This window comes from Sapajus apella, unplaced genomic scaffold, assembly GCF_009761245.1.
Source record: "Sapajus apella isolate SASKATOON/1434 unplaced genomic scaffold, GSC_monkey_1.0 scaffold7, whole genome shotgun sequence".
NCBI lineage: Eukaryota > Metazoa > Chordata > Mammalia > Primates > Cebidae > Sapajus > Sapajus apella.
Window position 1 is genome coordinate 1,486,018 of NW_022436947.1, and position 14,217 is coordinate 1,500,234.

Below are 14,217 nucleotides of genomic sequence, written 5' to 3' on the forward strand. Positions count from 1 at the left end.
CAGGCGCACCGCGTGTCCTTGCATCCTTGCAGGACACTACGAGCGCCTGGCGAGGAAGCCCTGCTACCCAAGGCCTGCGAAGGGTCCAGTGTGGTCCCTTGCCTGGAGTCTCAGGACCACGCGGTGGTTCCTGAGCAGGGACCTGGTGAGCTGGGTACAGTGCCAGCACAGCCGCAGCCACCCAGCCTGAGGCCCAGGTCGCCCTCCCAACTCCCTGGGTCAATAAGAACCCAGGCCCACACCCAGATTTGTCTCTCCCAAACAGCTTTCCTGCTCACCTCTGCCCTGCCCCAGCCCAGGAGAGTCTGAGCCACCAACTTTACTACCTGTAATCTCAGCTACACGGGAGGCTGAGGCAGGAGGATCCCTTGAGTCCTGGAGTTCAAGACCAGCTTGGGCAATGCAGCGAGACTAGACTCCATCTCTAAAATATGATTTTTTTTTTTTTTTGAGTTGGAATTTTGCTCTTGTTACCCAGGTTGGAGTGCAATGGCGTGATCTCGGCTGACTGCAATCTCCCCTGCCAGGGTTCAAGTGATTCTCCTGCATCAGCCTCCCAGGTATGTGGGAGTACAGGCATGCACCACAATGCCCGGCTAATTTTGTATTTTTAGTACAGACGGGGTATCTCCATCTTGGTCAGGCCAGTCTCGAACTCCCAACCTCAGGTGATCTGCCCTCCTCAGCCTCCCAGGTGCTGGGATTACAGGTGTTAGCCATCATGTCTGGCCTTTTTGTTTTTTTCCCCCCACAGGTGTGCACCACCACTCCTGGCTAATTTTTGTATTTTTAGTAGAGATGGGGTTTCACCATGTTGGCCAGGTTGGTCTTGAACTCCGACCTCAGGTGATCCTCCCACCTTGGCCTCCCAATAATTTCTTCATGTTGGCAAGAGTATTTGTGCCAACACATGGAGTAGAGAAGGGCTTTATTCTCAAGGAACTAGTAGGCCATGGGAAAATGCACCCTTTCCTACCTCTTCTCAGGTGGTAAGTCCTTAAATACCAAACCCTGTGTCCAGACACTGAGCTGCAGTTCACTGATGGCAGCTGAACAACTTGACAATGATTCCCTATTGCCTTTGCCTTGCTTTTATATTTTTGAAGCATTTTCACAGCCATTCCCTCTCTTGATCCTCACAAGAGTTTAATTAAGCAACTGTATCATATGCATGAGCAAAGGGAATTAGCAGAGGTGTGTGACTTGCCCAAGGATGCGTAGTGTCCAAGCCCGGGGGTTTGAGCCTCACACCGTCACCCTCTATCTCCTTCCATCATGGGCCAGGTCTGCCCAGGTGGGTCACAGAGAGCTGTGGGCCCCTGCTGTGGCTTGTTGACTAAGTGGGTGAAGCTGGGCACATGCACACATGGTGCCAAGTACCTGCACCCAAACACAGGAGGCAGCTCTATTGGTGACAGACTTAGGAAGTTGGTCTTTCTGGTAGAAGTTGTCCTGATGGAGACAGTTGATTGACTGAGGAAGGACCCATGGATGTGGCTTCAGTACCTCTCAGAACTTCAGTGCAAATTATTATTATTATTTTTTTTTTGAGATAGAGTCTTGCTCTTTACCTGGGCTCGAGTGCAGTGGCTTGATCTTGGCTCACTGCAACCTGTACTTCCTGGGTTCAAGCAGTTCTCCTGCCTCAGCCTCCCGAGTATTTGGGATTAGAGGTGCACGCTGCCACACCTGGCTAGTTTTTTTTCTATTTTGGTAGAGGCAGGGTTTCACTGTGTTGCCCAGGCTGGTCTTGAACTCCTGACCTCAGGTAACCCCACGTAATGCAAATTCTTTTTTATTTTTGAGATGGAGTTTCCCTTTATTGCCCAGGCTGGAGTGCAGTGGCACAATGTCGACTCACTGCCTCCTCCTCCTTCCGGGTTCAAACAATTCTCCTGCCTCAGCTTCTGGAGTAACTGGGATTACAGTTATATGTCACCACACTCAGCTAATTTTTTGTATTTTTAGTAGAGACAGGGTTTCACCATGTTAGCCAGGCTGGTCTCGAACTCCTGACCTCAGGTGATCCACCCGCTTTTGCTTCCCATAGTACTGGGTGAGCCATCATGCCTGGCCTAATGAAAATTCTTAACCAGACCATGGAAGCCAGGATTTGGCAGCTGGTCTCAGAGCTTGCCCTTTGTGAACAAAGTGAGCAGAGGAGGGTTCTGTGAGGAAGGGCAGACACTCCAGCAAAAATGAGGTACTCACATGACTTGTCTGGGCTGCGGCTTATTTAGGGGAGCTGCTCAGGCAGCTGGTGTCTTTGTGTGGAGCTCTCTCCTCCCGAAGCCAGCCCTAGAGCCCTTCCTCCACCTGGTGCCAAGCAGCCATCTTCATCCCCTCAACACCTGTCTGGGAGGCCTGGAGTGGAGGACGCCTGTGCATAGAAAAACAATCTCCCAGTGGGGATGTCTCACACTAGGACAATGGGTACCCCAGTGGTGGTCTCAGGGGTTCCCAGAAGGCCACCTTCTCCCCAGATGCTTTTCTTTTCCTGTGATCCTGGGAGCTGAAGTCCTGGCTACCGTCCCAAACTTATGACTTTATCTGTAAGTTTCTGTCTTGATTCCCATCAAAACACAGATGTCTCAGGGAAGACTAGTTCCCCAGGCTGCCATTGACCTCTGACCTCAGATCTCACTGCGGGTGGAGGAGAAGGGGACAGAGGGGGAGGCTGCGTGGCTGTTGCTCAGAATGGAGAGGGCCGGCCCCCACGGGAGCTCAGCAGGCCGTTTCTCTTCAACGGTGCTCTCCCCGAGCCTGCAATCTGGGACTGGGACACACACTGAACAGACGGATGGATCCATGCCTCAAGAACAGACTAATCAATAAGGAAGGAAGATTCTGTCGCAAGGCAAGAAGTTTCTAAAAGGGACCTTAACTGAGAAAAATTAAGAGTGCTTCCTGGCCGGGCCTGCTGGCTCACACCTGTAATCCCAGCACTTTGGGAGGCCGAGATGGGTGGATCACCTGAGGTCAGGAGTTCGAGACCAGCATGGCCAACATGGTGACACCCCATCTCTAAAAAAAAAAAAAAAAAAGTGCTTCCTGAGGTGAAGGAGGGCTGGGAGGAGACTCGTGCGCCATAGGTCTCCTAGCTTTGCCCTTCTCCTCTGTGGTTGGCTTAGTTTATGGATGTGTCCTGAAGGTCAGAATTTAAATTCTGGCTCCAACCTAAGGACTCCTTGGGGACTAAGAAATGTATAAGGGAGCAGGAGAATAACTTAAGGCCAAGGAGAAGACCAGCCCAGGGAAGGAGCTCTAAAGACTGCCTTCCTCTTACTGAAAGGCAGATGGGCTGTGATTGGGTCCCTGATGCCTAGGAAGCTAAGAGTGGAGCAGGGGCTGCGTGCAGTGGCTTACCCAGCACTTTGGGAGGCCAAGGTGGGCGGATCACCTCAGGTTGAAAGTTCGAGACCAGCATGAACAACATGGATAAGCTCCGTCTCTACTAAAAATACAAAATTAGCCAGGCATGGTGGCGCATGCCTGTAATCCCTGCAACTTGGGAGGCTGAGGTAGGAGAATTGCTTGAACCCAGGAGGCGGAGGTTGCAGTGAGCTGAGATCACACCATTGCACTTCAGCTTGAGCAACAAGAGTGAAACTCTGTCTAAAAAAAAAAAAACCAAAAAACAAAAAAAACAGAGTGGGGCAGGGAAAGGGGAGACTGAAAGTGACTGCTGGATGAGAGGATGCTGGGAAGTCCAAGGGTGTTAAGAGGAGCAGCAGGCTGGGCGCGGTGGCTCAAGCCTGTAATCCCAGCACTTTGGGAGGCCGAAGCGGGTGGATCACCTGAGATCAGGAGGTTGAGACTAGCCTGACCACCACGGTGAAACCCTGTCTCTACTAAAAATACAAAAATTAGCTGGGTTTAGTGATGTACATTTGTAATCCCAGCTACTTAGGAGGCTGATGCAGGAGAATCACTTGAACCCAGGAGGCAGAGGTTGCAGGGAGCCAAGATCGCTTCGTTGCACTCCAGCCTGGGCGACAGAGCAGGACTCCATCTCAAAAAAAAAAAAAAAAAAAAAAAAAAAAAGGAGCAGCAGAATGTGGCTGGTACCTCTTTGCCTCTCCACTGGCATCACAAACCAAGGGGACCATTCACTTCCCACAGACCTCACACAACTTCTAGCCCTGAGAAGCAGCTCAGTAAATGGCAGCTGCAGTCATAAGTGGTGTTTGTTTTCTGGAAGCCCCAGGTGAGTGTCCACAGCTCCCGGGGACCCTAGAGGGGCTCTCTGGCTGCTCCTGCTGCTTGCCCTGATGTCTCCTAACACTGTCCTGGAGAAGAGGGGTGCCTGGTGCCTTCTAGCCTCCTATGATGTGTTCAGTTCTGAAAACTGGGGTCACTCCATCCCAGAAGGCACTAGCTGCTCTCTGGCCACATTCTTACAGAAGGGATGGTACAACACTGGCTTGATATTCATCTATCAACCTATTTAATTTCAATTCAAAAATGACTTCTGATCTGGCAGATGATGTGGGGTTCTAGAAAAAAATTGGGCCAGGCATGGTGGCTCACGCCTGTAATCCCAAGCACTTTGGGAAGCCAAGGTGGACAGAGCACTTGAGCTTAGGAGTTCAAGATCAGCCTGAGCAACATGGTGAAACCTTGTCTCTACAAAACATACAAAACTAGCCAGGTGTGGTGGTGTGTGCGTGTAGTCCCAGCCACTTGGGAGACTGAGGTGGGAGAATCTCTTGAACCCAGGAGGCGAAAGTTGCAGTGAACCAAGATCCCACACTAGTACTCCAGCCTGGGTGACAGAGTATGACCCTGTTTCAAAAAAAAGAAAGAAAAATTGCAGGTGTCTGCCCTATCCCAGGAAGGTGGCCAAGTCAGCCCTGCTATAATAGAGGGAATTCCATTTCCATCTCCATCAGACAGTTCCTGACCATTTGGCAAGACGGTACTTCTGGTATTTCTGCTAAAAGGCTTCGCTCCCCGGAGTGAAGACCTGAGCTGTGAATATCAGGAGCAAAATGATAGCAGCATTCTGGTTTCTCATTGCGGGCTTTTGTTCAATTCTTCCTGCCTGAGCTGTTTCAAACTATTCCAGAATGTTCCAAACAGCCTCTTCTCTCTCTTGCTGTTTCTCCTCCCTCCTCTCCTTCACTACCCTCTTCTTTGAGCATGAAATAAAATTCAGTAGAAAGCAGCGGAAGCATTGGGGAGGCAGAAATTGAAAGGGGAGAAGAATACACTTCGTTCAGAAGTCCTGGTTTCTCCAGGAGTCAAGAGTCGACAAAAACAATGGTGTTGCTTTTCCTGAGGGTCAGCAGCTACGACCTGTGGTCTGAGTCAAGGCAGAAGTGCGGCCCATCCAGACGACGAGGATTAGGGGTGAGCAGCAAATTCACGCTGGGTTCTGAAGTGCCACTGGGGCAATACGAGGGTATCCTGGCTGCCTTTGGTTTCAGAGACTGCCTCTTTGGTGGGTGTGGCTGGCTTTGCAAACATCTTAGCAAGTGCAGTGGGTCTTTTCACTTGGACCCTGGGCCATAAGAACTGGGCTGGAGTCCAGAGGGAGGCCATTCAGGGCACTTTCCCCATAGAGGTGCAGGCTGTTGCGGGCGATCAGCTCCTTGGCCATGAGCACAAAGACTTCGTCTATGTTCTTGGACTCCTTGGCAGATGTCTCCAAAACAGCCAGGAGGCCGTACTTCTCAGCCAGCGTGCAGGCATCCTCGAACAGGACGTGCCGCTTTTCCCAGAGGTCACATTTATTTCCTGGAAGGAAAAGATAAGCAGATATTTCATTGCATAACTTAATCTGGTTTCTTTCAAAATGAACCTTTTTTTTTTTTTTTGAGATGGAATTTTGCTCTTGTTGCCCAGGCTGGAGTGCAGTGGTGCAATCTTGGCTCACCCCAACCTCCACCTCCTGGGTTCAAGCGATTCTCCTGCCTCAGCCACTCAAGTAGCGGGGATTACAGGCATGTGCCACCATGCCCGGCTAATTTTTTGTATTTTTAGTAGAGATGGGGTTTCACCATGTTGGCCAGGATGGTCTCGATCTCTTGACCTCATGATCCACCCGCCTTGGCCTCCCAAAGTGCTGGGATTACAGGTGTGAGCCACCGCGCCCGGCCCAAAATGAACTTTACAAATAACATTTTATTTCCTTGATAGGCATGCCTGCATTCATTTGCAAATGGTAATTGAGGACAGTTTTTTTTCCCCCTTTTTTTTTTTTTTTGAGGCGGAGTTTTGTTCTTGTTGTTCAGTCTGGAGTGCAGTGGTGGGATCTTGGCTCACCGCGACCTCTGCCTCCCGGGTTCAAGTGATTCTCCTGCCTCAGCCTCCCAAGTATCTGGAATTACAGGCACCTGCCCCCACACCTGGCTAGTTTTGTACTTTTAGTAGAGATGGGGTTTTGCCATGTTGACCAGGCTGGTCTAGAACTCCTGACCTCAGGTGATCTGCCTGTCCTGGCCTCCCAAAGTCCTGGGATTACAGGTATGAACCACCGTGCCCAGTGGTTAAGGGCACATTTGCTGAAATGAAACCACTGATGAATGGGGACAGGGAAACCCCTACATTCTTCGGAGGGACTGTTATTCGTCTCCCACAAGTATGACAAGGTACAGCCTGTGCCAGAGTGTTGTACTAAGACTTCCCTCTCCTTCCTTCAAATTTTGCTTCTCATTTTTTTTTTTTTTTTGAGACAGAATTTCACTCTTATAGCCCAGGCTGGAGTGCAGTGATGCGATCTCAGATCACTGCAACTTCCGCCTCCCAGGTTCAAGGGATTCTCCTGCTTCAGCCTCCTGAGTAGCTGGGATTACAGGCAGCTGGCACTACGCTCAGCTAATTTTTTATTTTTAGTAGAGATAAGGTTTTGCCATGTCAGCCAGGCTGGTCTCGAACTGTTTTTTTTTTTTTTTTTTTTTTTTTTTGAGACGGAGTTTCGCTCTTGTTACCCAGGCTGGAGTGCAATGGCGCGATCTCGGCTCACCGCAACCTCCGTCTCCTGGGTTCAGGCAATTCTCCTGCCTCAGCCTCCTGAGTCACTGGGATTACAGGCACACGCCACCATGCCCAGCTAATTTTTTGTATTTTTAGTAGAGACGGGGTTTCACCATGTTGACCAGGATGGTCTCGATCTCTTGACCTCGTGATCCACCCGCCTCGGCCTCCCAAAGTGCTGGGATTACAGGCTTGAGCCACCGCGCCCGGCCATCATGAAATTATTAAATGTCCCAGGTACTTATTTGTGTGTATGTTTATAATTATACACAATTTGATCACATACGTAGATTCCTATAATCACTATCATAGTCTAAGCACTGAACATCTCCATACCAACAAAGCTCTCTTTCATGCTATTCCTTCTGACTCTCACCACCCCGGTCCTCAGCCCCTGCTAACCAGCAATCTATTCTAGTTCCAGAATATTATATAAATGGATTCATATATGTAATCTTTTGAGATTGGCTTTTTTCACTCAGCATAATTCCTTTGAGATCCATCCAAGTTGTTGTGTAAATTGGTAGTTTGTTTTCTGCATATCACTGGTAGCCTTTATTGCTGAGTAGTATTCCATAGCAGGCATGGACCAACGGGAGGCTGAGGCAGGAGAATCGCTTGAACCTGGGAGGTGGAGGTTGCAGTGAGCCGAGATCACGCCACTGCACTCCAGCCTGGGTGACGGAGTGAGACTCTGTCTCAAAAAAAAAAAAAGAAAACAAACCAAGCTCACTTGTTCACTCTGCAGTAGAGATTGTCAAAAATTAAAATAAGGGGCCAGGCACAGTGGTTCATGCCTGTAATCCCAGCACTTTGGGAGGACCAGGCAGGAAGATCACTTGAGCACAGAAGTTCAAGTCAAGGCTGAGCAACATGGCAAAACCCCATCTTTACAAAAAATTCAAAAAAATGAGCTGGGTGTGGTGGCATCCAGCCTAAAGGCGCTTTCTGAGGCTCCATCCATAACTTGCACTTTTAGGATTTCATTTTCCACTGCCCTTAGAAACACGCAGAGAGCTGAGCATCCTCAGAGGAGAGTAAACAAAAGTTTAAAACTTCAAAAATGCCATACCGATCAGCATAATGACCAAATTTGCAGCTCCATATTTCTCTATCTCATGAATCCAGTGAGGGATGGACTCAAACGTGGACCAGCGAGTGAGGTCATAGGCGATGATGGCCGCATGGGCACTGCGGTAATAGCTTTGGGTGATGGTGCGGAAGCGCTCCTGGCCAGCTGTGTCCCACACCTGCAACTGGAGAAGGGCAGGAATGAAAGTCCAAATCAGGGGACCCCACAGGTAATAGGAATTCCTTCACCTACATTATCTTAAAAACACAGTTTCCTGGCTCTCACTTCTAAATACTTAGACCCAGTAGATCTGCGGTGGGACCCAGAAACCTATTCTTTTTTTTTTTTTTTAGAGACAGGGTTTCACCATATTGGTCAGGCTGGTCTTGAACTCCGAACCTCAGGTGATCTGCCTGCCTCAGCCTCCCAAAGTGCTGGGATTATAGGCATGAGCCACTGTGCCCAGCCCTCTTTTTTTTTTTTTTTTTTTTATTATTATTTTTTTAAATTAATTAATTTTTTTTTTCTGAGTCGGAGTTTCGCTCTTGTTACCCAGGCTGGAGTGCAATGGCGCGATCTCGGCTCACCGCAACCTCCGCCTCCTGGGTTCAGGCAATTCTCCTGCCTCAGCCTCCTGAGTAGCTGGGATTACAGGCACGCACCACCATGCCCAGCTAATTTTTTTTGTACTTTAGTAGAGACGGGGTTTCACCATGTTGACCAGGATGGTCTCGATCTCTTGACCTCGTGATTCACCCGCCTCGGCCTCCCAAAGTGCTGGGATTACAGGCTTGAGCCACCGCGCCCGGCCCCTCTTTTTTTTTTTGAGTTGGAGTTTTGCTCTTGTTGCTCTGGTTAGAGTGCAATGGCGAGATCTCAGTTCACCACAACCTCTGCCTCCTGGATTCAAGTGATTCTCCTGCCTCACCCTATTGAGTAGCTGGGATTACAGGCATGAGCCACCATGCTCAGCTAATTTTGTATTTTTTAGTAGAGGTGGGGTTTCTCCATGTTGGTCAGGCTGGTATTGAACTCCTGACCTCAGGTGATTCGCGTGCCTCGGCCTCCCAAAGTGCTGGAATTACAGACATGAACCACCACGCCCGGCCAAATCTATTCTTTCAGTTGCTCCCTGGATGACTTGGCTATCCTCCTTGGTTTGGAAATGACCATCTAAGACAAACTTGTACAACCCGCAGCTTGTGTGACACATTTGGCACATGACAGCCTTGAATGTGGCCCAACACAAATTCCTAAACTTTCTTAAAATATTATGAGATTTTTTTCACAATTTTTTTTTTTTTTTTTTTTAGCTCATCAGCTGTCATTAGTGTTAGCATAATTTATGTGCGGCCCAAGACAATTCTTCTTCCAACGTGGCCCAGGGAAACCAGAAGCTTGGACAGCCCTGACCTAAGGCATGCTGCTCTCAGAGAGGTGGACCAATTTTATCCTGGGGTCTCTTATTCTTTGCTTTTTCACCTCATTCATCCTTTGGTCCAGATTTGGGGGCTCATCTTTTGAGTCCGCCCATGGATCTGAATACTGGCAAAGATGATAATATTGGCTAAACTGTTTAGACAGAGTCTCACCCTGTCGCCCAGGCTGGAGTGCATTGATGAGATCTCAGCTCACTGCAACCTCTGCCTCCCCATTTCAATTCTCCTGCCTCAGCCTCCCAAGTAGCTGGGATTACAGGCATGCGTCCCCATGCCCAGCTAATTTTTTTTTTTTTTTTTTTTTTTTTTTCCGAGACGGAGTTTCGCTCTTGTTACCCAGGCTGGAGTGCAATGGCGCGATCTCGGCTCACCGCAACCTCCGCCTCCTGGGTTCAGGCAATTCTCCTGCCTCAGCCTCCTGAGTAGATGGGATTACAGGCACGCACCACCATGCCCAGCTAATTTTTTGTAGTTTCAGTAGAGACGGGGTTTCACCATGTTGACCAGGATGGTCTCGATCTCTTGACCTCGTGATCCACCCGCCTCGGCCTCCCAAAGTGCTGGGATTACAGGCTTGAGCCACCGCGCCCGGCTGCCCAGCTAATTTTTTATATCTTTAGTAGAGAGGGGGTTTCACCATGTTGGCCAGGCTGGTCTCGAACTCCTGACCTCATGTGATTCACCGGCCTCGGCCTTCCAAAGTTCTGGGATTACCCACTGCCCTGGCCTAAGCTGTTTTGATTTTAAAGGAACACTCGAGCTGCTCATGTTTGGAATGTCCCCACAATACCTCCCAAATTGCCACCCAAGCAGCAGCACCAATTCACACAGCTCCTCACAGTGCCTGAAGGTAACTGTTTCTTCATATTCTCATACTATTTATATAACATTTATTTTTTAGAGAAATTTGCAAACATACACCAAAACTAGAGATAACAGAAAATTGAGGCTGGCTGCAGTGGCCCAATGATCCCAGCACTTTGGAAAGCTGAGGTGGCAGATTGCTTAAGCTCAGAGGTTTGAGACCAGTTTGGGCAACATGGTGAAACTCCATCTCTATAAAAAATACAAAAATTAGCTGGGCATGGTGGTGCATGCCTGTAGTCCCAGCTACTTCGGAGGCTGAGGCAGGAGGATCCCTTGAGCCCAAGAGGTCGAGGCTGTAGTGAGCTGAAATTGTGCACCACTGCCCTCCACCTTGGCAACAAAGTGAGACCCTGTCTCAAAAAAATTAAAGAAGAACCCCCATACATCCATCACCCAGATTCAATAATTAATGAGATTTTGCTACCTGCTTCATGTAGCCCTGTCTGTTAATTTCTTTGAGGTATTTTAAAATTTTTTATTTATTATTTTATCTTTTTGAGACAGAGCCTTGCTCTGCCTCCCAGGCTGAAGTGCAGTGGCATGATCTCAGCTCACTGCAACCTCTGCCTCCCAGATTCAAGTGATTCTCATGCCTCAAGCCTCCCAAGCCGCGGTTATTACAGGTACACGCCCCCACATCCGGCTAAGTTTTTGTATTTTTTTTTTTTTTTTGGGACGGAGTTTTGCTCTTGTTACCCAGGCTGGAGTGCAATGGCGCGATCTCGGCTCACCGCAACCTCCGCCTCCTGGGTTCAGGCAATTCTCCTGCCTCAGCCTCCTGAGGAGCTGGGATTACAGGCATGTGCCACCATGCCCAGCTAATTTTTTGTATTTTTAGTAGAGACGGGGTTTCACCATGTTGACCAGGATGGTCTCGATCTCTTGACCTTGTGATCCACCCGCCTCAGCCTCCCAAAGTGCTGGGATTACAGGCTTGAGCCACCGCGCCCGGCCAAGTTTTTGTATTTTTAGTAGAGATGGGGTTTCACCACATTAGCCAGGCTGGTCTCAAACTCCTGGCCTCAAGTGATCCACCTGCCTCGGCCTCCCAAAGTGTTGGGATTACAGGTGTGAGCCATCATGCCTGGCCTAATTGTTTATTTTAAATAGAGAGAGTTTCACTATGTTGGCTAGGTTGATCTCGAACTTCTGGCCTCAAGCAATCTTCCTACCTTGGCCCTCAAAGTGCTAGGATAACAGATGTGAGCCACCATGCCCAGCCCCTTTCAGGTATGATTTCAAAGCAAATCCAAGACTTCACATTATTTCACCTATTCTTGTGTCAGTATATATTCCTATAGAAATGGACATTTTCTGCCATATGCACAATGCCATTATCACTGTTAATAAACTTTTCAACAACTCCTTGGTATCATCTAATAACCAGATCCTATTAAAAATTTCCTGACTATGCCCCAAATATTTTTTTACAGTTGTTCTTATTTCATCAAGATCCCAAATAAGATCCATTTATTATATTTCACCAATATTTTTTTATCTTTTTTTTTTTTTTTGGATACAGAGTCTCGCTCTGTAGCCCAGGCTGGAGTGCAGTGGCGTGATCTCAGCTCATTGCAACCTCCGCCTCCCAGGTCCTGGTTCAAGCAATGCTCCTGCCTCAGCCTCCTGAGTAGCTGGGATTACAGGCATGTGCCACCATGCCCAGCTAATTCTTGTATTTTTAGTAGAAACAGGGTTTCACCATGTTGGCCGGGCTGGTCTCAAACTCCTGACCTCAAATGATCCACCTGCCTCAGCCTCCCAAAGTGCTGGGATTACAGATGTAAGCCACCTCACCTGGCCACTAGAAAATTTGATCTTTTAAGGCCAGGCGTGGTGCCATACACCTGTAATCCCAGCACTTTGGGAGGGTGAGGTGGAAGGATTGTTTGTGCCCAGGAGTTTGAGACTGGCCTGAGCAACACAGGGAAACCCTGTCTCTCCAAAAAATTTTAAAAATGAGTGGGGCATGGTGAGATGCACCTGTGATCCCAGCTATTCAGGGCTGAGGTGCCTCTAGGATCACTTGAGCCGAGGAGACAGAGGTTAGAGTGAGCTATGATCGTGCCACTGCACTCCAGTCTGGGTGACAGAGCAAGACCCTGTCTCAGGCCAGGCACGGTGGCTCACACCTGTAATCCCAGCACTTTGGGCAGTAGAGGCGGGTGGATCACTTGAGCTGAGGAGTTCAAGACAAGTCTCGCCAACATAGCGAAACCACCTATCTACTAAAAATACAAAAATTAGTCCTCCCTCCTCCTACTCCCTCTCCCTCCTCTTCTTCACCTTCCTCTACTCCCTCCCTTCCCCTTCTCTTAAAAAAAAATTAGCCAGGCATGGTGGTGCGCACCTGTAAATCTAGCTACTTGTAATGCTGAGGCATGAGAATTGCTTGAGCCCAGGAGGCAGAAATTACAGTGAGCTGAAACTGTGCTATTGCAGTCCAGCCTGGGTGATGGAGTGAGACTCTGTCTCGATAAAAACAAAAACAGGCTGGGTGCTGGAGCTCCTACCTGTAATCCCAGCACTTTGGGAGGCCAAGGTGGGCGGATCATGAGGTCAGGAGAACGAGACCATCCTGGCTAAGACAGTGAAACCCCGTCTCTGCTAAAAATACAAAAAATTAGCCAGGCATGGTGGTGTGTGCCTGTAGTCCCAGCTACTCAGGAGCATGGTGGTATGTGCCTGTAATCCCAGCTACTCAGGAGGCTGAGGCAGGAGAATTGCTTGAACCTAGGAGGCAGAGGCTGCAGTGAGCCGAGATTGCGCCACTGCACTCCAGCCTGGGTTACAGAGCGAGACTCTGTCTCAGCAACAACGACAACAACAAACCAAAACAAAAACAGAAACAAAAACCCTGTCTTCCTCCCCCCCAAAAAAGCAAACTTGACCTTTATGTAGTTATATAGAAATGTATAAATTTGACCTTTATAGTTAAATTCAGCAGTATTTTCCTTTATGGCTTCTGGGTTCATGTCTCATTTAATACGCCTATGTTTTTCCAAATCCTTATTTCTATGATTTCATGTTTTGTACTGAAATCTTTTTTTTTGTTTGTTTTGGGATGGAGTTTCCCCCTGTTGTGCAGGCTGGAGTGCAGTGGTGTAATATCTGCTCACTGCAAACTCCGCCTCCCGGGTTCAAGTGATTCTTCCTCCTCAGCCTCCTGAGTCGCTGGGACTATAGGTGCACATCACCACGCCCAGCTAATTTTTGTATATTAGTAGAGATGGGGTTTCACTGTGTTGCCCAGGCTGTTCTTGAACCCCTGAGCTCAGGCAATTCACCCGCCTTGGCCTCCCAAAGTGCTAGGATTACAGGCGTGAGTCCCCATACCCAACCTGTACTGAAATCTTTTATTTCTCAGACATGTGCTTTGTGTTGGGAATTCTGGCTGAAAAAGGTAGAACCAGTCCCGCCCCAGTGCCTTCTGACCTTCACTTTCTTGCCATCGATATCAAGAGAGCGCACGGTAAAGTCCACTCCAATCGTGTTCTGCTGTGTCTCAGTGTAGACTCCAGACTTGAAATGCTGCACCACACACGTCTTCCCCACATTGGAATCCCCAATGAGGATAATCTTGAACAAATAGTCAAAGTTCTCATCTGCTGCCTGGGCTGAGTTGGAGAACTGCATGGCTCTTGCCACCTAGAACAGAGCTAGGAAGAAAGGATGAAATTCAGCACCAGGAACTGGGGATCCAGTAGACAACAAGACAGGGGGAGGTCATTACCTTCACAGCGCTACATCCTTGTGAGAGGACGATGCTAATGATGCTAGCTAGTCAGGCACAGAGGAGTGCCTGCATAAGCTGACATCTGCCCTACATGTGTTGATCTTACTTTAGGGGTTCCCTTAGAA

General features: G+C 48.7%; 1 protein-coding gene across 1 annotated transcript; it reads right to left on the minus strand.

Annotated features, from left to right (window-relative positions):
• Positions 1 to 4,736: 4,736 nt before the first annotated feature.
• On the minus strand, positions 4,737 to 14,055 carry RAB19 (RAB19, member RAS oncogene family). The gene is made up of 3 exons (XM_032275824.1): positions 13,792 to 14,055; positions 8,051 to 8,234; positions 4,737 to 5,739 (listed from the first exon to the last, which is right to left on the minus strand). Exons 1-3 carry the CDS (start codon positions 13,990 to 13,992, stop codon positions 5,471 to 5,473), a joined length of 654 nt encoding a protein of 217 aa, XP_032131715.1. The 5' UTR covers positions 13,993 to 14,055; the 3' UTR covers positions 4,737 to 5,470.
• Between the last annotated feature and the right edge of the window lie 162 nt (positions 14,056 to 14,217).

Excerpts from the sequence above, each read along its gene's own strand:
- RAB19 (XM_032275824.1), bottom strand. The coding sequence starts at position 13,992 with ATGCAGTTCTCCAACTCAGCCCAGGCAGCAGATGAGAACTTTGACTAT. Across the intron at positions 8,235-13,791 it reads TCGATGGCAAGAAAGTGAAG|TTGCAGGTGTGGGACACAGC; the intron begins GTCAGAAGGCAC and ends GCCCTTCTCCAG. Across the intron at positions 5,740-8,050 it reads TTTGGTCATTATGCTGATCG|GAAATAAATGTGACCTCTGG; the intron begins GTATGGCATTTT and ends TTTTCCTTCCAG.